Here is a 24293-nt window from a genome sequence, read left to right as displayed (position 1 = left end):
CAACTGTCAGCTTTATACAGCTTTCATATTGACACCTGTCCTGATATAATAATAATAATAATAATAATAATAATTTGAAATTATTTTTGACACAAAGTGCTTCACAGGACATATAAAAACAGAAAATGGTATCATTTGGCACATCTCACGCAGTGGGTGGAGTAATGTATAAAACATCTGTTTAAAAAGTACACCGGACGAAATGGTCACATTAAACGTAAGCCCCATTAACTCAACAAACAAACATCTTTCTTTTAAAAAGCACAATGGATGGACTGATCACATGATTAGCACGAGCACCATTAACTCACCAAACGAGAGGATTTCATCAAATGACACGCCGGCAGATTCCGCTCCGAACCCCAGCAGGGCGAACATTACAACACCAGCAAATATACTGGTCCCAGTGGTCACGGCGCATAGCACCAGGCAGTCCCTGTGACACGAACAAAAATGATTTAAAAATCTTTTTGGGAAATAAAATGATTTAATTATAAATTGCCTGTAGGTATAAGTGTGTAAGTGAAGGGTGTGTGTGTGTGTGTGTGTGTGTGTGTGTGTGTGTGTGTGTGCCCTACAATGGATTGTTGACCTGTCCAGGGTGCATTCCTGGCTCTCGCCCAATGCATGCTGGGATAGGCTCCAGCACCCCCACCACCCTGACCTTGGATAATGTAAGGATGGATGATTTTGTTTATAAAATAAAAAACCTTCTCTGGTCAAACGTACTAGCATTAAAGAATATCGTTTCATGTAGCACACAATGTAGTTCATAACCTGTGTTTATCTTATATGACCTCTTTCGCCCATCTTTATCATTGGTGCCAATCATGTTTGAGGGCCCCAGGACATTCCCCTGTATACTGTAAATTTACACTGTGCAAATAAAGTTGTGTGAATCCGTCTGGGGGTAACGGCTAAACAGCTAAAACATACACGAAGGACACAGTCACTGATACCTGTGGGTGAGCGCTGGTGAACCACCTACTTGTAGCAGTCGTGCTTGTATGTGTTGTAACTGCCTAGGGTGACGAGGACTCCATGACACACGCCGTGGGTGTACGAGGCCTCGAACAGAGCGTGGTACCACACCTGGAGAGAGAGAGAGAGAGAGAGAGAGGGAGCACGCCTTCTATTTAAAATGCCACACACAACCGTAAAACAACTCTCCCACCCCTTTACAAAACATGGTCAATTTGTGCACGTTAGAAGACGTAACATTGAGTCATGCGCTCTGTTCAGTTTTGACACTGAATACTTCCTCACACTGAAAGCGATCTGTTCCTCGTTTTTTGGGGGGGGGAGGGCGCTGATTAACGTTTCCTTTCCAGCGCTCCTAGGCGCCTCGTAACAGGGTGTACTTCCTAAAAGAGGCGCCATTCCAACAGCTTGCCTTTGCCACCCGGGCATCGATCCCACAACCACCTGGCTGAAGGCAGGATCCCATCCCTGCTTAAACAGCGGCACCGATTTGCAGAACACGGGAGAGATGGGCCCAAAGCGAGCATTACTGGGCGGGGCTTCAGCCAGCATTTTCCAAATTGTGCTGCTCCCCTGTTGACCCCCCCCTTGTGTACCTTCCTTTGTGAGTCTCCATTCTACCAGTTTTTGTATCCGCTCGTGGTCTAAGGATGTTTTAAATAATTAGTATACATTTAATTACCTCAGAGAGCTGGTGGATTGTAGACACCAGGGGGCGACATTTTTAAGGGTATAAATATTTAATGGTTTCTTATGGGAGGATGCGTAAGTGCGGAGATGCTGGTGGTAGGCGGGGGATGGGTGGTGGGGGGGGGGGGGTAGAAAACAAGGGCGAAATAACGTGGGTGCACTGTGTATTGTAGATCAGTCAAGGTCACACGTTAGCAATTTTACAACACCATGAGAACACAATGTTTTCACAACTTTACAAATCAAACAAAAAACAAAACGTTTTAAAAGTTCCTTTCGGTAATGTCACAGTTTGGTCGCTGTTCTTGGTTTACCACTGCATATACTTAATCAGTGCAGCAGGTGGTATTGTGGGGAGGGGCTGGGGGGTTGAGGGGGGGGGGTTTGCAAAAGCCTTTTGAGTGGAGCCGGATTTTCAGTGGAAAAATGAAATGTAAACACAGCCTTTTTTTTCTTCATTAAGATGCCTGTCTTTCCCCCGGATGAGAAAGGACCTTGTGATAAAGAGTCAGTTACATCATGCGGAGAGAATGTGGAATGAAATGAGACAGCGCAGGGCCTGAAGAGGCCCTTTCACAGACATTGTGCTTAATGCTAATCGTTGCCATATGGCTAAAAAAAAATCCCAACTTGAAGTAGAGGGCGACAGAATTCCCAGCGCTCTCGCGCTCGGCGCTCTTTCCCTCAGAGCGCAGAACCCACGATGCCCCCCCTCCCCCCCCCGAGTTTGCACCGTCAGTTAAGGTGCCCGTTACGTGTGCAGGTCGTGCCCTACAGTTGTCGTTTTGAAACCTGGAACCGGATACACTTTGGCTGCAGGTTTTAACAATGTCGTCTCCCGTCCCCACAGACCCGTAGACTCACGTATCCGTGGCGGAGCGGATAAAAGTGCGGAGAGATGAAATACGTGATCCCCCGCCAGGCCCCCGGCAGCGTCACTCCGCGGATGAAGAAGATGAAAAGCAGGAGGAAGGGGAACGCCACAGTGAAGTAGACCACCTTTGAGAGGGACGCACCGTTCACCCAAAATCAGAGCTGCAGAATCATTACATTACATTACAGGCATTTAGCAGACGCTCTTATCCAGAGCGACTTACACAACTTTTACATAGCATTTTTACATTGTATCCATTTATACAGCTGGATATATACTGAAAGCAATTTCAGTTAAGTACCTTGCTCAAGGGTACAACGGCAGTGTCCTACCCAGGAATCGAACCTGCGACCTTTCGGTTACAAGTCCAGTTCCTTACCCACAGTGCTACACTCCGAATCAGTTAGACTGGCTTATGTTTGCCATTCCATACCAAAAAAATCAGGTGAAGCTTGCCTCTTCACATGCGAAAATCATAATTTCACATGTGGAATTAAAATATTCACATGTGGGGCAAAAAAAATGACACGTAAACTGGACATTTTTCACATGTGATTGCCTTTTTTAAATATGTGAATAAAACACTCTTCTAAGTGGGATTATTTTTATAATTCACACGTGTACTCTTCACGTGGTTCTTGGCGTGGTTCTTGGACGCATTTGGTTTAGAACACGTGATATTTTCATAAGGGATTGCATGTGCTGTAGTAGTACAGTAGAGCAATTGTTTCTCGCTTTTTAAACAAGAATGCAAACATCTGTCTTTTCTGTGCACAAATTAAAACAAGCTGCTTCAAAAATATGAGAAGCATGCATTCCAGCATTTCACAGATGCATATTCACTTTTGTGTACCCAATAAAAACCCTAACTGTGAATGTTAAGACAAAAGCTCACTCACCTTGCCGATGTATTTGACCCCTTTCCAGACGCAGAAGTAGCAGGCCGCCCAGGCCAGGAGCAGACAAAGGGCCAGATCCCAGCGTACTCCTCCCAAATCAGCAGAAAACTCATCACCATCCCTATCCCCCGCCACATGAAACCTATGGGGATTATACGCACACAAATGTGTGTTCGGGTGTGTGTGCATGTGCATGTGTGTGCGTGTGCGTGTGCGTGTGCGTGTGCGTGTGCATGCCAAAGCCTGACTTTCCCTGTGATTCATTTTCAAATATGTATCCCAGTATTAAATCTTCATTCCACTGGCCATGGGCTAACCCAAGCTAATTTATGCTAAAACACATGCATGGCACAGGATAACAAGCAAGCGATTCATACAAACACACAGTATGAGACAGCTGGTGACCCAGAGGTGACCTGCACTACGTCTTCCGAACTGAAAGCATGCCAGCAATAACCAAAGGGCCTGGAAACGCTCCCTTGAACTTTGTAAAGCTTGTTGGGCTTATTTTATGGAATAGATGGTAATGCTTGTTTTTTTCTTTCAAGACCGGGATTGACCCGTCATATTTCTTGTGAATAAAAGCCCCCCCCGATTAAATCTGTTGGGTATTAATTGCCATGTCACCCACTAACTGTGTGAATTTTTTCCGTTTACAATAGGTTTCAATGAGACAAATAAATAAATAAATAAACAAGCCTTGCCAGACCCAGTCGGTCGTTAGTTATGCTAACATTTCTCAGGCAACTTTGAGCCAACCAATCAGAAAAGAGCAGCTGATTCAAGTACTATACCCCTCCCTCAGATAGACAGAAGGATTGACAAGCGCTGCCGTAGCCACGTAACGTCAGGGCTCAGCGCAGGTAAATAAGCAGACAGAAAGGCTCAGGTTCAATGCTTGAAACTTACTTCCAAAACTCTTCCTCCGCAGAACTGGGGGGAAAAAAATGTGACAATGTGAGAATTACTACAACAAGAGGTCATGACAACCCGGAGCACTGCTGGATGAAATATACCAAAGTCAGAGAAAAATAGCCTGTGAACAGATTCCATCAGGGTTTGGTCGAAAATGTGCTGATTGCCAAATCCATGCCTCGATGATAAAAAAAAAATATGGAATAAATGTTGGGAATAAGGAAAGCAAACTAGTAAAACTTCCCTCAACATGAACCAGATTTTTTTTTTTTTTTTAAACCTTTTTAAAATAATTTTCATGAAGCATTTATATATCATTCATAGCATTAAATATTTTATTGCCTTATTAAACTGCCTTAAACTGCTTTAAACCTGGGGCCTGAGTGTGTCATTATAAAGTGTATTATTATAAAGTGCATTGTTACGGTTAATTATTTTTCTTATTATGATTGAAACCCCTTGGCAATCCAACAGCACGTGAAGCAAAAGCATTATTGCTAGCTACGCAGCCACACACTACTGACTATAATGACAACAAGCAACATGTCCTGTAGACAGTGCATACACTGTATTTCAATCACATTTCATCTGTACTGATGGCTATTTAAAAACAAGCATCATCATAATTCTTTACCGTTCAAAGCCAGGGTAGGGATCACTGGCATTGTCGAAGTATGACCAATCAGCACTGGTGCTTTGGTTCCGACAATCAGCTGTAGCAGGCCAGAAACGGAAAGTTAACAGTCAGTGAAGCCTGAATACAACAGTTACATGTTCTGTGCATTTAACTGAACGTGCAAATGAAGGTATTGTAGATATAGCTGCAAATTTCTATTGCCCATAAAACATTTTTGTTGTTGTTGCATCTTATTACTTTGAAAACAGTAAGAAAATGTACCATCAGCTTAAACTGACCGCTCAGGTAAGCACAGTCTAGCTATACGGGTCTCCACGGGTTGGGCCAATCACATTAGAGCAAGAGACATTTTTCATTTTACAGAATTTATTGTCCCCTTCAGCGGTGCCTGATATCACGGAGCAAAAAATAAATAAATAAACAAATTAATTCTGCTATGCAGCTGCACCGATTTTGACTGATTCCCTGTGAGCAATACGGAAACCACAGCTGTAGTAAAATGCTGTCTCCCGAGCGCTGGGTTCTACCTGTTTATAAAGTGGCCCACTATTGGTCAGTCTTGGACAACATATAGGCCCGTAGAAGAAAACAGGCCTGTCATAATAATTGAACAGCTAAGCAGATCACCTTGAATCAATTAAGTATTGTGCAACGTTTGCGAATGCAAAACAGTTGCTAACATGCACAAAATGTACCACAGCTTTTACAATCACACTGCCAAGGGGTCAAAGTCAAAACTGCTGAAGCAATAATCCTCCCCCAACAGTCCAAAATGTAGCCTTGGAAATGATTTTGATTTGCATATGGATTTATATGGCATATCTGTAAAAAAGCGGGGGAGGAGATACTTTAAGTGTACACATGAATTCTTGAATGTCTACGCTAATTACAACAATTGGGCAGCGCTTTCAACCGACAAAACAAAAAGAAGAATTTTTCAAAAAGCCATAGGTAATTTGCCTGCAGTATGTAGTACCTACCATCACCTGCTATTGCCTGTAGCCAGCTAACGGTGCCCTTGGTACTGAATGTGGCAACTCCTCAACAGATCACCTGCGTGTGACGCTGGCATTACCAAAAATACCATTATCGCAATGCATTTGAGCTTAATTGATAACCAATCTGCTCTGAGTGCTACACAACCTTTATTCAAGCTCGTCGCTTTCCGGATACAACGTATACGCTCCGTACCTGTGTTCCAGACGTTTTTGCAGCTGGACCACGGTAAGGGGTTTGTAAAGGAGTTGTAGAGGTAGAAAAGGGTCCAGGCCAAAATGACGACGTTAGTGACACTGTGACATAACACAATGACTTGAGAAGCAATTCCAATGCCTAATAAGAAACAATAATAAAGCAAACGTTAGAGAGAACTATTTTTTTAAAGTCAATGTATAAGCCAAACACTCCCAGAATTTTACAGAAATGTAAGTCTGTGCACTGAGCTTTATTTTTAAGTCACTGGGAACGATGAAGGAATTGTCTTGGCATATTATTTAGATTAGTTATGCAGTATCATCCGCGGTCATTCATGTTCATTTTATTAACAATGTTTGTCATTTTCAAGCATTTTATCATTTCCATATGCACACTTGGGAAGGTAGGAAAATACTTTTGAACAATATCCTCCGTGATTTTTTGCATGATTCATTGCGATTTTTCCATGACTAATTATAATAGTGAGGGGATACTACCAGCAAATGTCGAAGCTAATATTTTTCAGTGCCTTTGACAGAACCAGCTTGGAACAATAAAATAAATTCTAAAAGTGTGTTGGGAATATTGCTGTCATAACCTTTCTTTAACGATGAAATGGGAAGTGGAATTTTCCCCATATTAAAGGTTTCACGTTAGTTCTGGATGTCAGCTGGAGCCTCTCATCAGTGTAACCTCAAACGCACTGGCCCACAAGAGATTAAACAGTAGACTTTCGCCTTCCCGTTTTTCTATTGTAATAGCACGGGTCATTTTACCCTGAAATATGGGGCACATCTTCCTCCAGGCGGTGAAAGGACCCTCGCTGGTGAACTGCCCGACAGCTGTCTCCAGGAAAAGCACGGGCATCCCGCAGAAAAACAGGGACAGCAGGTAGAGGACGAGGAACACACCTGCCAAAAGAGACGTCGTCATCGTGAGGGGCATCTGCAAACCTGACACTGACGGAGGAGACTCGTTTGAGGCACCGGGGAAGGCGCGAACTGGGGTTAAATCCTGGGCGTGGTGGAGCAGTTGCACATTTGAATAGCATTCTTAACCTGGACTGTTGCATGTGTGCAAGTGTACATGCAGGTGTATGAATGAATGCTATTATTTTTTTTGTACTGAAGTGCAGCACAGCACTATGTAGGAGTCATCCTGGTTACACTTGTCATCCTAGGACATAAACGCGGTCAATGAAAGATGAAATCGCTAAACTTAGAGATGAAATTAATTTTAAAATGTCTGATCTTCTAAGTAATGCTGGGATAAGTACAAAAGCAGCATTTACTGCACACTGACTGTACAAACATAGCAATGCTATGCTGTTGAATAGAAAGGAGAACATTTGTTGAAGAGAAACACAGGGGGCATCATTAAAATGAGCTGTAAACAGGTTTAAGTTAACGGGTACATTGAATTGTGTGGGGGCAGGGATAAAGGCACAGAATATTCTAGAATAATGACTTCCACAGCACTCCGAATAAGGCTGAAAACAAAAAGCATGATGGAACATCCAGCCCTGTGAAACTGGCCTCTGACCGCATGAAAACAGAATGTATAATAGCATTTTTTTTCTTCTTCTTCTAATTTTACTTACATAACCTTTTCTCTACTCACCTCCTCCGTACAAGTAGACGATGTAGGGGAAGCGCCAGATGTTGTTGAGCCCAATTACGGCTCCAGCCATTGCCAGGCGGAACTCCGTTTTATTGGCCCACTTTCCCCTGTCCTTCATCCCGCGGCCACGCCCCCTGACGGTCTCAGAGTTCTCCTCCCCACTAGCCGGGGTGTCTGAAGCTGTGGGTTCCATGGTGTCTGCACTGCTGAGGAGACGCACAGACAAGCCTCTAACGGTCGAGAGGCTGAATGTAACGCATTTACATCTTGAACTTGATGAAAAGTCGTTACAGCATTAGCAGCCTTTTTAAGAACAACTTGAGCATCAAATAGCATTTGTGATCAGACGTTTCATTTCAAAATTTAAGTCCACTACCCATTTTGTTCTGTATATGCCAAACAACGTTTGTTTTTTTTTAAATTCTCATTAGCGAAAGAGTAAACTATAGTTTTCGACAGGAAATGAAAAACCAGCAAAAAAGTGGCGTACAAAAAAAAGCTTATTAACTGAAACCCCACTAAGTGACAACAACATACTTTTAATACATCCGTGATCTTATTGAACATATTCAATGTTTTTACTGCCAAAATATTAGACATGTGATTGTGGTAACAAGTCTATATTTGCACTGTGAGGAAAAGTATATGATTGCAATATTTTATCAGTATTTGACATTCATTGCCATCTACAATTTTCAAGTATTCTCCATTTTTTGTTTTACGAAAAACATATATCACAGCGATGATTTTCTGCAGACAAAAATAAAAAATAAAAAAAACACTCTGCACCACTCCATAAATTTCTAAAACACATCCTAAATTTCACAGGACGGACCATTTTTAATCGGGAGAGTATTGCTACATTCGAAATAATAACACCAGAAAAATAATTACGGATAACAGTACTTACGTAACCAGCAGGGAAAAGTTTCTTGTTGTAGGCTACGTAGTCCTAAATCCGCAGAATACTATATGCGGTCTGGAAACATAATGTACGGAACGGTAGGGGAGGGCGCTCTAGTCTCACGCACACGACTTCGCTTACAAAGTTTTACCCAGTTCGTAAAAAAGGAACATCTGGTTAGACTCCAGGAATGCAGAACATCGTCTGTTCCAGTTTAACGTATTACTTAATGCAATACTACGGTTGACTGTTCAGCACTGTAGGCTACGCCTACAAAAATAATTGCATGCAGGGCCGTTTTACCGAAGGGTCTTACCGGGGCTTGAGCCCATAGTGTTAAAGGGCCCAAAGCGTCGGAGGAAAAAAGTGTGAGAGAGAGAGAGAGAATTGAGAGAAAATTCCGGCTTGAGCCCATGGGCCTCATAGTGGTAAAGGGCCCAAAGCGTCGGAGGAAAGAGAGAGAGAGAGAGAGAGAGAGAGAGAGAGAGAGAGAGAGAGAGAGAGAGAGAGAGAGAGAGAGAGAGAGAGAGAGAGAGAGAGAGAGAGAGAGAGAGAGAGAGAGAGAGAGAGAGAATTAATGCTGTTATTTGTATATATTGTTACATTCACCATTATTATTTTAATATTATTATTATTTTACATATTATATATGTATGCTTTGGCAATAAGTATGTCTGTATTTCATGCCAATAAAGCAACTTAAATTGAAATTGAATTCCGACTGTCAGTCTGTCATAAATTGCCCAACATGGCAACCCTGGTCTATATTGGAGCGCTGATTGGATAGTTGAAATGCCTTGAACGATTGGCTCTCCATACCGGAAGCGTAAAAGCAGTGCCAAAAGTGTGACTGGAGCTTTCTTCTTGTAAACTGTTCGTTGCATGTAGGGAGTGTTGCACGTAAAAACTGTTTTGCATTCGTACCTTTTCTGTTCACAAATGTTAATAAACCACTTCAGATCACAAAACACATGTAGATTTTAATTTACAGACGTGACCCATCCCCCCTCACGAAAATCTATATCCACAAACACAACGTTTTTTTACAGGTTCAAATTGCGGAGTACAAACACGAACCACAAGTTGCAAGCACAAGTCATTGCTTACAAGTACAAAATACTTCTGTTTCAGTTTCAACTCGCAATGTACAAACACAAACCATAAGTTGTAAGCACAAGTCATTGCTTACAAGTACAAAATACTTTTGGCACGAATTTGAGCCCATAGTTATCTGACTAACAGCAGGTACTTAATGTTGCGTAAGTTTAGAAGTATAGTTTGAAAGAGCACTTCCGAAGATGTGATGAGAACACGAGGCATATTGGGTAGCACCGATTCATGCTTATTCGAGGTTGGACTTAGCTGATAGGCTATTGCTAGTTAAAAAATATCTCATTGAGCCATTGGCACCAGTTTTGGCGTCTATTTAGTTTGGTATAACGCTAGCTGTCACCGAGGAAGTTCACATGACGCCATCGGAAGCGAACGTCAATTCAGAGAAACTGAAACTTTAAAAGAGAGGCGGACCATTTGGTGAAACGAGTACCGTGTATTTATTTGCGTCTTTTTGTGTAAATATGCTCACAGTAAAGGATACCGACGCAGAACGGACAGCGTTAGATAGAAACAGGTTGAACAGGCGCTTCCACAGTAGCCGGCTGACAAGCCATGTTATTACTTGTGAATTAGGGCACGTAACAGCGATTATTTTGTTATCTATCAGAAACTGTATAGCAGTAAAACATGGCAACATCGTATTAATATTTATGCATAAATATGCATGAATGATATTCAGCTATTATAGCTATTATCACAGACCTACCTATTATGTATATTACAGACTAGGTCTTGTTCAAAGCCATGTACAACCCTGAAACAGCCGTGGGAACCTTTGAGGAATTGGAGTACAGGGACACGTTCGAGGAGAATATGCCTTGGTTTTACAAGGATGAATGCGGGGAGTGGCGTATGTTTGCGGTAGGTTTCATCTGTGTACGAGCGCACCGTTGGGTTTATGTTCGTTTATATGAAGTAGGCTATAGTAAGATATCTCATAATTACATCGTCATTGATGGTACTGGAAGAGGGTCAAATTGGGAATATTAAATAATAATTGATGAGTGAAAAGTGTTTGTGATAGTAAATGGCTTTGTGAGAGAGAGAAAAAAACTATGGAAATAAAGTTATTTATCCATACCATTTAATAAACGTGACATGGTCTGTATGTTAACCTGCCAGTAAAACGTTGCAAATCTGTTGATTTTAACTGAACCGATTAATTTCAATGGCTTATACAGGAAAATCCGAGTGAAAAGTGTACTCTGACCAGTAGGGACATTGAACGAAACTACTGTAGGAACTGGAATGGATTTATGATATACCGCTTGGACAATTGTATTTACAGATTGGATTTCTCAGGTAGGCCTACTGAACAACTCATAATTTCTTGTGTTTTCGCATATTTAATGTTCATATTAAGTTTCAACGCAACTGTATAACCCTCAATTTCATTTCATATTCAGAAAATCAGCTAAAATTGGTCAAATGAATTCCATAATAGAGAGAAGAATCCGTGATTTTACATTTGAAAATATCAACTAAACATTTGATTTCTGTGTAACGAATAAAGCCGGGCACCCACCGCACGCGTCGCGTATGCGTCGCGTAAACAGCAGGGCGAAGCAGCACGGCGCGACGCGTAGGGTGTCTCCACTGGTTCCGTTTGTGTCGCGCAAAGGCTTGCGTAAAAGCTATATATTCCTAGTAGCTCTCGCAGTCTGCAGTGGGCTTTTACATCGTGTATTTCACGTTTGTTCACGACTGTTGATTATGGGTTAAGTGAATACTTTGGTGAGAGACCTTTTTCAGTTTGTTAATTTGGTAATATTTCGTTAACTCGTAAATAGCCTACGTGAGAAAGTAAACGCTTTCAAGAAGTACCATAAACTTAAATCGCAACGTAGCCTGCATAACAATCAATCTCAAACTGTATTAATTTATTTGCTTGGTTAACAAGCGTGCCAATTTCATGAAGAATATGTAATGATCATAATAATAATAAATAATCCGTAATCAACCATTGGGAATTCCCGTGTTGTCTTGCCATTCACGTCAAAACATTTATAGGATCAGATTTAGTAAAATCAGCTAATCATGAAAAAGTCAGTAACAGTTTTAATCTTGAAGGGATATGAACACCACAACGCCATGAACACCGGAAGCTTTGAAGTACAAGTGCAATAAAGGCTTGCTTACAACTTCATTTATAAAATAGGTGCATTTTCATCGGCAAGACCACTAAATAATCTGATTTTTTTAAAGCTCTGTGGATTATCTGATTTTTATTAACAAGCCCTTTTTGAAAGCACGGCGAACGAAGACATCGGAGAAGTCAAATAGGCTGAGCAATGGTTGGTTAAAAACTATCTTCCAATACTCGACCTAACAAACCGCTGCTCGGTGCATTCCCTTTTACGTCACTCAATAGCCTACGTCTTTCTGTGGTGTATTTTCAAATTTACCCCACCCCCTCCGGAAAATAAGACAGCGAAACTAAGTTTGCCTTTCCCCCAGGTTCCAGTTATTTATTTATTTTTACAAAACGAAAAGGCTTGTATTTTTTTAGCTGCTTAAAAAATATCTGGGAGGTAACTAGGGACACACCCCCAGTAATATAAGAATGAAATATAAATCAGAGCATGTATACCTAGCATTTTAGAGCATATTTCTGTGTATAAACAGACCAACGTGACGCGCGACAAGCCGAAAAAATAGAACAGAAGCGAAAAACTACGCTTCAGTTCGCTTGTGTCGCGCGAGCTTCGCAGCCGGTACGCGACGCGTTCGCATCTGGTGGAGACGACGTCGCCCGCTGCCGTTGTAATAACAGTACTTCAATCACGCTTCAGTTACGCGCGTAATACGCGCGTAGTGCGCTCGCGGCCGATACGCGTGCGGTGGGTTCCCGGCTTACGCCGGGCACCCACCGCACGCGTCGCGTAAGCGTCGCGTAAACAGCAGGGCGAAGCAGCACGACGCGACGCGTAGGGTGTCTCCACTGGTTCCGTTTGTGTCGCGCAAAGGCTTGCGTAAAAGCTATATATTCCCAGTAGCTCTCGCAGTCTGCAGTGGGCTTACATCGTGTATTTCACGTTTGTTCAGGACTTTTGATTATGGGTTAAGTGAATACTTGGCGAGAGACCTTTTTCATTCTGTTAATTTGGTAATATTTCGTTACCTCGTAAATACGTGAGAAAGCAAACGCTTTCAAGAATTACCATAAACTTAAATCGCAACGTAGCCTGCATAACAATCAATCTCAAACTGTATTAATTTATTTGCTTGGTCAACAAGCGTGCCAATTTCACGAAGAATATGTAATGATCATAATAATAATAAATAATCCGTAATTAACCATTGGGAATTCCTGTGTTGTCTTGTCATTCACGTCAAACATTTATATGATCAGATTTAGTAAAATCAGCTAATCATGAAAAAGACAGTAACAGTTTAATCTTGACGGGATATGAACACCACAACGCCATGAACACCGGAAGCTTTGAAGTACAAGTGCGATAGGCTACGTCTTTCTGTGGTGTATTTTCAAATTTACCCCACCCCCTCCGCAAAATAAGACAGCGAAACTAAGTTTGCCTTTCCCCCAGGTTCCAGTTATTTATTTATTTTTACAAAACGAAAAGGCTTGTATTTTTTTTTAGCTGCTTAAAAAATATCTGGGAGGTAACTAGGGACACACCCCCAGTAATATAAGAATGAAATATAAATCAGAGCATGTATACCTAGCATTTTAGAGCATATTTCTGTGTATAAACAGGCCAACGTGACGCGCGACAAGCCGAAAAAATAGAACAGAAGCGAAAAACTACGCTTCAGGTCGCTTGTGTCGCGCGAGCTTCGCAGCCGGTACGCGACGCGTTCGCATCTGGTGGAGACGACGTCGCCCGCTGCCGTTGTAATAACAGTACTTCAACTACGCTTCAGTTACGCGCGTAATACGCGCGTAGTGCGCTCGCGGCCGATACGCGTGCGGTGGGTGCCCGGCTTTAATTGTTGGAGCTTCCCAGTTCAATATATGTGGATTGGCTGTGTTACATTTGCCATTTGCAGTGACAATCTGGGCAATCAAAGTGTGTCAGGGATTCAAAGGAATTGTGCAGCTAATCCGATCAGATCAGATAATTAATTAGAGCTAATCAAGGAATGATTAGGAGGCCAGATTCATATAATTATTCAAGACCATAATTAGATCTTAAATATGATTTAGGGTTAGTTTTCTTTAGGTGGTTCCTATCAGTTTAACAATAATTCATAATTTAAATTCATAAGTGAAGTACATAAACTCATGTACAGTACTTAGTAATAATCTATTTTCATTTTTGCTTAGGTTATCTATTGGAAATGTAACCTCTTGTTAGGTGATAATTAACAGTTGACTATTGCTGAATTCAGAGCCATAATATATTCAAACCAGCTTTCTTGCGTATAGCTGGGTGTGGTTTAATCTCAGACATTTGCGTGTTTTTTCTTTGTGTTGCACCCAGAGATGAAACAGATAAACCTAACAACTGGAAAGCAGCGGGAAATTAAGCGGGCCCGCCATTCTACAGCTGCCCACAGGTAAGCCAGAGATTCCTTAAAGTCCATGGTGATTGGTCCATTTTATTGTTCTCAGTGTAATCTGGGATCAAACCAAGGTTACTGAATTAGCTGCGCCGTGTTAAACCCAGAACAGCTCTTTTTACTTCAGTCCATGTTCCAGATTTGGGAGGGCTCCGGGTTTTACTCAGTGCTGTTATCCAGCTAACTCAGTAATCCTGCTATATGATACAGGCCCCAGGTAGCTCCAGGTCAGCGCTACAGGTGATCTTTCACAGATGGGGTTTCCCTTCAGTTATGCAGTTTCTGTAGAGTTTCAGTTTCATTTCTGATCAAGTGATAAAAGAAAAGGCTGCAGTGTGTCATTTGAGTAACTTGTCTAAACTTGTCTAAGTCCCAACTTCTGTCATATGTTAGATGGTGTTTCTAATTGTGTTTCACAGCTCACTTCATAGTAAGCCAACACACCCTGTTCCCTCCCACTGGGAAAAAGACTTCCCTTTTCAGGTAAAGTGAAAGAGGGAGGGTGCCGGGTGAGGGGACCTGTTTCTTTCATGGAGGATGTTCCTCTCTCTGTCTTCTCTTTCACTTTTTTCACGTTTTTCTCTGTATTTTTGGTGATTTTTCTGTAGCACGGATGAGCAAATCGAACCTTACTGGTTTCTGTATTTTACGGCAACTTTGACTCCTTTTAATTACTTTTACAACCCAGCCATTTATGTGATCGAACATTTAGTCTGATTTCTTTACAAATGACAACTGAAGACTGTTCCTGTGTTTCTCTTTGAAACATTTTAAGGTGATCTAATCTACCAGTGAACCGGTCTTTACTGCTAATTAACTAATCAAGCCAGGATAATTTCTGACAACAAAAACCTGCATACCCATCAGCCCTCCTGCTCTCAATGGGGTCCATGTGATTTATATAATAATTTAGACAGGGGTCACATGATTTATGCCAAAATAAAGTCTAATCAAAAATCTTGAGAGATCGCTGTACTTTTGCTACATGACAGTGCAGTATTTTATTAATGTTGTTTTGGCATTGTTTTACTTCCAGCTCATCCCACTGGACAGTAGTACGAAAGAATGTCAAGAGGTAGTGAAGAAGTTTGCAGAGACAATGCCTAATGTCCCCATCAGATCAATAATGAGGATACAGAACTTCAAACTGTGGGATTCCTTTTGCCGGTAGGCAATGAAGTGCCTGTCTTAATTGTTCATATTAATGAGGAATGCTATTCTTTAATTTTACTCAGGGCTACATTGCTGTTTATCCTACCACAGTGCATGTTGTCAAACAACTTTCAGCATAATCTGTGCTCATTTTCATTTGTTAAACAGTACCATGAATCTAATTAAGCAGAAAGGGCATTTCACCTGCAGTGAGTCTAGCTAAGATTGGAATCTGCAGATTACAGTGATTCATACTTCATTATGTCTCTTTGTACTGAGTCAAAAATTTGTATTTATTTTGACCTATTTTAGCTGTTTGTATGAAAATAAGTATTCTCTGTAATTGTACTCATAATGGTAAACAACTGCAATGATTTCTTTCATAGGAAGAAAGCACAACTGACACAGATCAAACAAATGCCTATCGATGAGAGAATGTTGTTCCACGGTACAGCCTACAAAAACATTTGGTCCATATGTGCTGCTAATTTTGACTTGAAGTTCGCGGGAAGACATGGTTCTGTCCATGGAAAAGGTAGGTTACATTCGTGGTGCGTAAATAAGGCCTCTGTTTTCAGAACACTGTCAGGGAAATGTTAATGTTTTAAATGACAATTTCCAAACCGTTTTATCAGCTAACGTCCTTGTTTAATGTTATGCATGCTAAATACAGAACACAAGTAGAACCAACGGTAAAAATTCCTCACTTACCAAACATGAATATGTTAAGAGGTAATTCAGCGTAATTGAATACCTCTAGAAAATGAAATTTACTTTTGCTGTTAACAACAGACGTGATGGTTGCATGCAATAATTGTTAAGTCCAGCCAGTAATATAATCTCCAGTTTCTTGTGAAATATTACGAAACAAGGCCAATCACAAACATTATTTGGAATGGTTGTGATTTACAAAGCTAGGCCTTTTCTAATTGTACGTCACTCTGGTGAAGAGCTCTGGCAAAATGTGTTGAATTTAAATATAAACAAATTCAAGAAATACACAAAGCAAAAATTTGCTTCTCTTAAGACAAACAGACAGAATGGAAGCATAAGTGTCGCTATATATCTGAGCAATGTTGCTGATACGTGGAAAATGTTCTCTCTTGTTTCTCAGGGATTTATTTTGCAAGACATGCAAGCTACGCAAATAAATTCTGTGGTGTCCCAAAGAGCCAGAATAGCGTATTGCCATCAAAGACCATGATCCTGGCTCGAGTGCTGGTCGGAGAGTACACACAGGGTGAGAGAAGTCTGTGTCAAGTCCCATCCAAAGACAAGACCATGACAAGCTTCTATGACAGCTGTATAGATGATTTCAATTACCCTAAAACTTTTGTGATCTTTAACAGCAACCAGATATACCCCGAATATTTGATTGAGTTCTAGCGATGGTTGCTCAGAGTGATTAAACAAATCTCAAAATGGCCGAACTGAAGAGAAGTTAAAATAGCACTATACTTCTGGCATTACACTTCTTAGATTTTATGTCAGTCATGACATAAACATTTTATTGGGGATAGGGACGGAGTGTAGCACATGGTAAGAATGGCTTGTAACGAAGGTTGCAGGTTCGATCCGGGTAGGACCTGCCGTTGTACCTTGAGCAAGTACTTACGAAATGCTAGTATATATCCAGCTGTAATGGATACATGTAAATGCTATGTAAAGTTTTAGTCGCTTGATAGAGCGTCGCTAAATGCCTGTAATGTAATGTAATGGATATGGTCGGAAGGTGGAAGAAATACTTTGAGGAACTCCTGAATCTGACAGACACACTCACAAGGCTGAGCTGGAGAAATCTGGGGTATCAGAGTCTATTTCTGTGGCAGAAGTCACTGGGGTGGTTGGAGAGGTCCTCAGTGGCAGAGCACCAGGGATGGATGAGATTCATCCAGAAATTATTTTCAAAAGCAAAGTAAATTCAGCAAAGTTCAGTTTCATTTTATATATGATTTGGGCTGCAAATGGTTCACCTTTCACTCATTCTTCTTAAAAAGGGCTTGCTATTTTTTAAAACAATTTCTTTTTTACTCTCATTACTTTCTTATATACTGTAAGTGAGTATACCATTTTCTATACCATTTTCATTACATTTATAAAGGTTGGTGTTACAGAAGGATCTTATCAGGTAATTATGTGTCCATAATAAATGTAGGAAATTGTATGTATGTGTGTGTGTGTGTCTGTGTGTGTCTTGTGTGTTTGTGTGTGTGTTTTGTGATAAATGTTTGAATAATTAATAAAGATTATTTTTTCTACTCTAGATGTTCTTCCTGATTTTATTTTCAAACTATTTAATATTTCATGACTAGAGGGCTGGGAACTGTTCCAATCGATACATTCCAATTACTAAAGCAATTTCCACAAACTGTTTTAAGATAAGTTAAGGTTTACATCTTCACATAATGTCATATACTGAAGTGGCAGAAATTGTGAAAAGGACATTGAGAAAGCACCGTGTTTTTAGAGGGGAAGGTGGACTATGTGTCAATCAGACAAAGGCATCTAACATGCACAATTAAACAGAGTTTAATTCTCTCTTACACACACACACACAAAGGGATTCAATACCTTATTCAACTGTCCTGAACATTTATTTACCTATCTAATGTAATTATTCACTTAACTGCTAACCAGTTGCAAATCTTTGTTAAAATGTTTGTGACTGCTTTACTTTTTCCAGAATAATTGACGTTGTTTACTTCCGTGTTTGCAGTCCGCATAGTATCATGGTAAATGAAGGCAAATTCAGTTTTAGGCCACTATAGTTCTAAATTCGCCGTTAATATTTCCCCTGCCATACGCAAAACAAAACATGATTGGGCTGGTCTTGATATTCCACGAAGTCATTGGGTCTTACTTATGGGAAATGTCAAGTCTGTGTTGCATTCAGGGATCTCACAGAGGACTCGAGAGTGGCATATTTTGAATGAAATTCATTCTGAAAATAATAAAAATTCACAAATATGAGCTAGCTGCGTTGAGTTGGTAATAGGCATATTAGATTATGGCAACTAACTGCCCACTAAAATTCCGCACAATACAATAATATAAGAATAAACAAATTTTAGACTGAAAAATGTACGCTGGAAAAACAACATAAACATAACAGCATGTAAAAACGAGACCAGTAAATATATGGGAGACAAGCAATTATTACATTGAACTCATATTATATTGAACTGTCATAAACAGGGAAAATTACAGTTTTTGAGACCACGCGTTAGTTAGCGAGCTGACGTTATTTTAGATAGGATATGACAATATATATGACAACAACAGAAAATTAAATAATTTCGCTAGGTTATAATGTATACATTACTACACAAATGTGCGAATGCTAGGTGACGTTATTCTTACCTGAAACTAATACAATTCACAAATATGAGCCGGCTGTGTAAAGCTGGCACCTATTACGATTCGACTCAATAGGAACTCTAACTCATAAAAGGCCAGCGGTGCTCGTGGATCATCGAGCAATATTAATTCCGTAAGCACTACATAGTGAAAAATTTTGGTCGTTGAACCTAGTGACTATAAAGTTCTCAATACTACTGTAGTTCATGACGTACTTCTTTTAACTTTTTTTAGGATCTTGTTTCCTAAGTTATCGGTACTCCACAATTTTATATTTGTGATAAAACAATTCACATGTGGCTAAAGTGCACTTTCTCAGGTTTTATTTAAGGGAATTTTATTTTATTTTAGTGGTATAATTTGGTTTCACCAAATAGAAATTACACCACGTTTTATACACAGCTGATACATAGCTAAGCAATAATCATAATATTTTTTTTTGTGTTTTTAACATTAAAAAATTTAACATCAACATTAAAAACACAAAACACAACTACTGCCAGCAGTAGTTCACTAGTATTGTTTTAAACGGGTAAAACTCGTTTGTCATGTGGGGACAAAATGACCCGTGGGTAGGGCATTCAAAGGGATTATGTAGCCAGTCAAATTTAGGCTGTGATCAGCTGGCCAGGTGTAGAGATTTTTTTTTAGTGATGGGGGAATTTTTGACCAGGACACCAGGGTTAAAGCCTCTGCATCTTTGATGAAGGTATAATGCTGAGGGATAGTAGCCTACATTTTAAACAACCACATGATACATATAACAGTATTATTAATGTCATAGTCTCGCATAGCCAGACATATCTCCACACTTCGTTAGCGCTGTGCCTGTCATGGTTCTGTGTTTCCGTATGTCTTTCCTTGTTGGGCCGCCAGATGGCGGCACTTCTGTTTTGTGTCCTGCTCCCCCTGTTTAATTGTATTATTGCTTTCAATTATTCTATTATTGTTTTGGGGTTGTCTCGTTTTCCCTTCCCTCTCTGGCCTGATTGTTCATTGTGCCCTCCTGTGTCTCGTCAGTGTCGTGTCTATTTAAGTTCCATTATCCCTAGCTCAGGTGCTGGATCCTGTTTGTTTGTGTGTATGTGCGTGCGTGCGTGCGTGCGTGCGTGCGTGCGTGCGTGCGTGCCTCTGATCATGTTTCTACTCCGCATGTTCTGTTTTCCACGTGCTTTGGGATTTTTGGATTTTCTTTGTTCCCTGTGGTTTTGAAGTTTTTCTTTGTGTTTTTGAGAGTTGCCCTGCGAGGCTTTTTGTTCCCTGCTTTAGTTCCTGTTTTGTAAAGTAAAGTCTTTAGCCGCGTTTCCACCAAAATTACCCGGAACTTTCAGTCCCAGGAACTACTTTACCAGGAACTAAAAGGTTCCTTCAGCCAATGGTATTTTACCCGGATAAAAAGTGCGGAAGGTGATTTCCAGTTTGCTTGTACTGTATCACCAATGTTAATTATGCAGAACTCCGCATACCTCACATAACTGTATCAAACGTTTTGAGTCAATTACAACGGGCTAACAAAGAAAATCCGGAAGAAAATATTCAGCAGCCGAATTAATCCGTTTGAATGTTTTGGTAGCCTACGTAATATGCTGTCCCAGCACGAATGCTTAGCATTTTATAAAACGAATACTAAAGCAAGAAAAGAACAGAAGAGCACACGTTATAATTCCAAGACGTTGACAGGCTATAACCAAAAGTAGGCAACTGCGCCGCATAACATACAAGTTTGATTTGAAGTTATGAAAATAAATTGGTTTGCCGCTGCATAATTTCAAACATGGCGGGTAATGGCGGAAAATAAATACAACACAAATGCCACGAGTACTCAACCAATCAGAAATGTTCAGCGCTGCAAGCTCCACCCAAAAGGTTCCTGTGCTTTCGGAAAGTACTACCCCCCGAGCAGAACTAAATTTAGACCCTAGTTCCTGCGGTGGAAACGCACTGAGTTCCTCAAAAGGTTCCTAGTTCCGGGGTATAGTTCCTGCGGTGGAAACGCGGCTTTTGTTTCTATTCACCGTTCGGAGTTTTGTGTTTTTCCCCCTCACTCTGCGTTTGGGTCCCAACCCGCCCGAACTTGACACTGCCAGCACTATTAATGTCATGAATGCAAGCAGATCCGTAGCATTTTTAAAAGACGATTCCAGAGAGTTAATGACCCAAAAAACATACCTTTCAAATATCCAGTATTTGTTTTCTGACTAACTGTAGGTTCTTTTAGCATAGGCTACTGTTGCACAGGTTAAGAAATATAGTTTGACAGAGCACTTCTAAAGATATGATGATAAAATATGAGGTATATTGGGTACCACTGATTCATGCTTGTTTCTTTGAGACTGGATTTTAGCCGATTTAGTTTCAAGCAAATTCCTAACATTTCGGCGTCTATTTATTTAGGTATAACGCTAGCTGTCACAAGGAAGCTCACGTTATAAATGACGCCTTCGGAAGTACACGTCAATTTGGAGAAAGCGAAACTTTAAATTAGAGAGAGGCGGGGCATTTGGTGAAACTAGTATCGTATATTTATATGCAAATATGCTCACAGTAAAGGATACCGACGCACAAAGGACATCTCTAAATAGGATAAGATACAGGTTGAACAGGCGTTTGCTCAGCATAACAGACTGACAAGCTAAGTTATTACTTGTGAGTTAGAGCACGTAACAGTGATTATTTTGTTAGATTAGAAATTGTATGACAGTAAAATATGGCTACATAATACAAATAATTATATTGATAAATAATATTCTGCTATCATCACTTACCAACCTATTTTACATGTTACAGTCTAGGTCTTGTTCAGAGTCATGTCCGGGACATGGATAGCCGCGCGAACCTTTGAGGATGAGGAGTGCGTGGATATTTTCAAGGAGGATATGCGTTGGCTTTACCTGGCTGAAAGCGGAGAGTGGCATATGTTTGACGTAGGTTTTATCTTTGTCTGCCCGCATCGTGTTGTTCCTGTTCGTTTTTTAAAAAATTTTTTTAAATCAATAGACAGCAAGTTATCTAATTTTTACATTGCCGTTGGTGGTACAGGAAAAGGGTCAAATAGGCTAGGGAATATATAATCATTCATTAGAGAGAGAATTATTTATCCCTACCATTTAATAAACGTGACATGAACCGATCAATTTCAATTGCTTATGCAGGAAAATCCAAGTGAGAAGTGTACTGTGACCAATAGAGAAATTGAACGAAACTACTGCAGTAACCGGGATGGATTGATGGAATACAGCATGGGCAAGTGTATTTACATATTGGATTTCTCAGGTAGGCCTACTGATAATATCTTGTGTTGTCGTAAATTTAATTTTCATATGAAGTTCCAATGCAACTGTTTCACTCTTGATTTCATTAGATATTGCGAAAATCTACTAAAATGGGTAAAATGAATTCCACAATAAAAAGAACAGTGTGTGATTTTCATTTGAGTTTGTTTTAACTTCCTGGTTTATCCTATCAGTTTAACAATAATGAGTAATTTAAATTCATAAGTGAAACACATAAACTAAATATATAGCACTTAGATTAGTAATACTGTTTTTTCATTTTTGCTTAATTTATTGGAAATGTATCCTCTTGTTAGGTGATAATTACCTGTTGAACATAGCTGGATTCAGACCTGAAACACCATATATGTGGCAAAATCCTTCTTTTAATCAAGGCAATACAAACTGCCCCTTCAGTATGTTTTCCGTTACAAGTAGATATTTCATATATGTTGTGATGGGTTAATTACATTTGTACCATAATTTATTCATACCAGCTATTTTGAATATAATTGACTGTGGTTTTACTTCCAGACCTCCATTTCATAGCATATTAGTAAACATCATTGGACTGTAAAAGAATAGGTTATAAATGGTTCAAGCATTTTTGCTGTGACTGGATCACATTGTTTCAGTGTGCCTTTTGTTTGTGTGTTTTTTCTTTGTGTTGCTCTGAACACACCCAGCGATGAAACTGACCAACCTAAACACTGGAAAGGAGCAACCAGTTAAGCGCCAATCTACAGCTGGCCACAGGTAAACCAGAGATTTCTTAAAATCCATGGTGATTGGTCCATATTAGTGTTCTCAGTGTAATAGACAGAGCGCAATTAAGTCCCGCCCATACCCGAGGGGAAAACAATTCATCGCGCTCCATTGACTTTGTATTGCGTGAAGGTGTCATTGTCATTTTCGTCTGCTAACAAATAACATGAAATGCCCCCCCCCCCCCCCCCCCCCCCCCAGCCAAAGGCAAATAGCGTTTTTCAGAGACCGTTATAACGTTGTCGCTACACTGAAGTAGCAAGCTAGAGCTAGATTAACGCAGGTAGACATAGGGTGCTAAAATAATCCTTTGACATGCTTAAATCTAATGTTTTGTTGGCGTTTCAGCCCTTGGTTGCATATTGTGGCGCCGATTGATTTCCCCTCCGGTGGGCGTGCTTTTCAGAGTATGGCGCGTTGCGCTCTGTCTCTTATCTGGGATCAAACCAAGGTTACTGAATTAGCTGCGTCGTGTTAAACCCAGAACAGCTCTTTTTACTTCAGTCCATGTTCCAGATTTGGGAGGGCTCCGGGTTTTACTCAGTGCTGTTATCCAGCTAACTCAGTGATCCTGCTATATGATACAGGCCTCAGGTAGCTCCAGGTCAGCGCTACAGGTGACCTTTCACAGTCTGGGGTTTCACTTCAGTTATGCAGTTTCTGTAGATTTTCAGTTTCATTTCTGATCAACTGATAAAAGAAAAGGCTGCAGTGTGTCATTTGAGTAACTTGTCTAAACTTGTCTAAGTCCCAACTTCTGTCATATGTTAGATGGTGTTTCTAATTGTGTTTCACAGCTCACTTCATAGTAAGCCAACACACCCTGTTCCCTCCCACTGGGAAAAAGACTTACCTTTTCAGGTAAAGTGAAAGACGGAGGATGCCGGGTGAGGGGACCTGTTTCTTTCATGGAGGATGTTCCTCTCTCTGTCTTCTCTTTCTCTTTTTTCACGTTTTTCTCTGTATTTTTGGTGATTTTTCTGTAGCACGGATGAGCAAATCGAACCTTACTGGTTTCTGGATTTTACAGCAACTTTTGACTCCTTTTAATTACTTTTACAACCCAGCCATTTATGTGATCGAAAATTTAGCCTGATTTCTTTACAAATGACAACTGAAGACTGTTCCTGTGTTTCTCTTTGAAACATTTTAACGTGATCTAATCTACCAGGGAACCGGTCTTTACTGCTAATTAACTAATCAAGCCAGGATAATTTCTGACAACAAAAACCTGCATACCCATCAGCCCTCCTGCTCTCAATGGGGTCCATGTGATTTATATAATAATTTAGACAGGGCTCACATGATTTATGCCAAAATAAAGTCTAATCAAAGATCTTGAGAGATCGCTGTACTTTTGCTACATGACAGTGCAGTATTTTATTAATGTTGT

General features: G+C 40.4%; 2 protein-coding genes across 11 annotated transcripts in view; one reads left to right on the top strand and one right to left on the bottom strand.

Annotated features, from left to right (window-relative positions):
* Window positions 1–24293, bottom strand: part of LOC135258830 (sodium- and chloride-dependent betaine transporter-like) — a 60102-nt gene that overhangs the window by 5578 nt on the left and 30231 nt on the right. For 2 of the 6 annotated variants that reach the window (XM_064342452.1, XM_064342450.1), the window contains 9 exons: window positions 7811–8016; window positions 6967–7101; window positions 6188–6328; window positions 4994–5072; window positions 4354–4377; window positions 3445–3586; window positions 2536–2670; window positions 989–1092; window positions 312–436 (listed from right to left, as the gene is read on the bottom strand). In XM_064342452.1, the coding sequence (XP_064198522.1) occupies window positions 312–436; window positions 989–1092; window positions 2536–2670; window positions 3445–3586; window positions 4354–4377; window positions 4994–5072; window positions 6188–6328; window positions 6967–7101; window positions 7811–8003 (1078 nt within the window). In that variant the 5' untranslated portion in view covers window positions 8004–8016. Of the gene's footprint in view, window positions 1–311; window positions 437–988; window positions 1093–2535; window positions 2671–3444; window positions 3587–4353; window positions 4378–4993; window positions 5073–6187; window positions 6329–6966; window positions 7102–7810; window positions 8056–8716; window positions 9112–21754; window positions 21795–24293 lie in introns of those variants that run through there. The other 4 variants (XM_064342454.1, XM_064342451.1, XM_064342449.1 and 1 more) reach the window with 4 other exon arrangements.
* LOC135258831 (protein mono-ADP-ribosyltransferase PARP11-like) overlaps window positions 9978–24293 on the top strand; it is a 31054-nt gene continuing 16738 nt past the window's right edge. Inside the window, exons 1-8 of one of the 5 annotated variants that reach the window (XR_010331109.1) lie at window positions 10046–10691; window positions 11012–11132; window positions 14276–14351; window positions 14774–14837; window positions 15391–15521; window positions 15893–16041; window positions 16621–17035; window positions 17239–17769. Coding sequence is in view for 3 of the 5 variants with exons in the window: in XM_064342458.1 (XP_064198528.1) it covers window positions 10575–10691; window positions 11012–11132; window positions 14276–14351; window positions 14774–14837; window positions 15391–15521 (509 nt within the window). In the remaining 2 variants the exon portion in view is untranslated. Of the gene's footprint in view, window positions 10692–11011; window positions 11133–14275; window positions 14352–14773; window positions 14838–15390; window positions 15522–15892; window positions 16042–16620; window positions 17036–17238; window positions 17770–21391; window positions 21524–21650; window positions 21788–22015; window positions 22137–22821; window positions 22892–23697; window positions 23762–24293 lie in introns of those variants that run through there. The other 4 variants (XR_010331110.1, XM_064342458.1, XM_064342459.1 and 1 more) reach the window with 4 other exon arrangements.

This window comes from Anguilla rostrata, chromosome 7 (genome assembly GCF_018555375.3).
Source record: "Anguilla rostrata isolate EN2019 chromosome 7, ASM1855537v3, whole genome shotgun sequence".
Taxonomy (NCBI): domain Eukaryota; kingdom Metazoa; phylum Chordata; class Actinopteri; order Anguilliformes; family Anguillidae; genus Anguilla; species Anguilla rostrata.
Note: the sequence above shows the minus strand (reverse complement) of the source record. Positions and strands in the feature narration are given on the sequence as shown.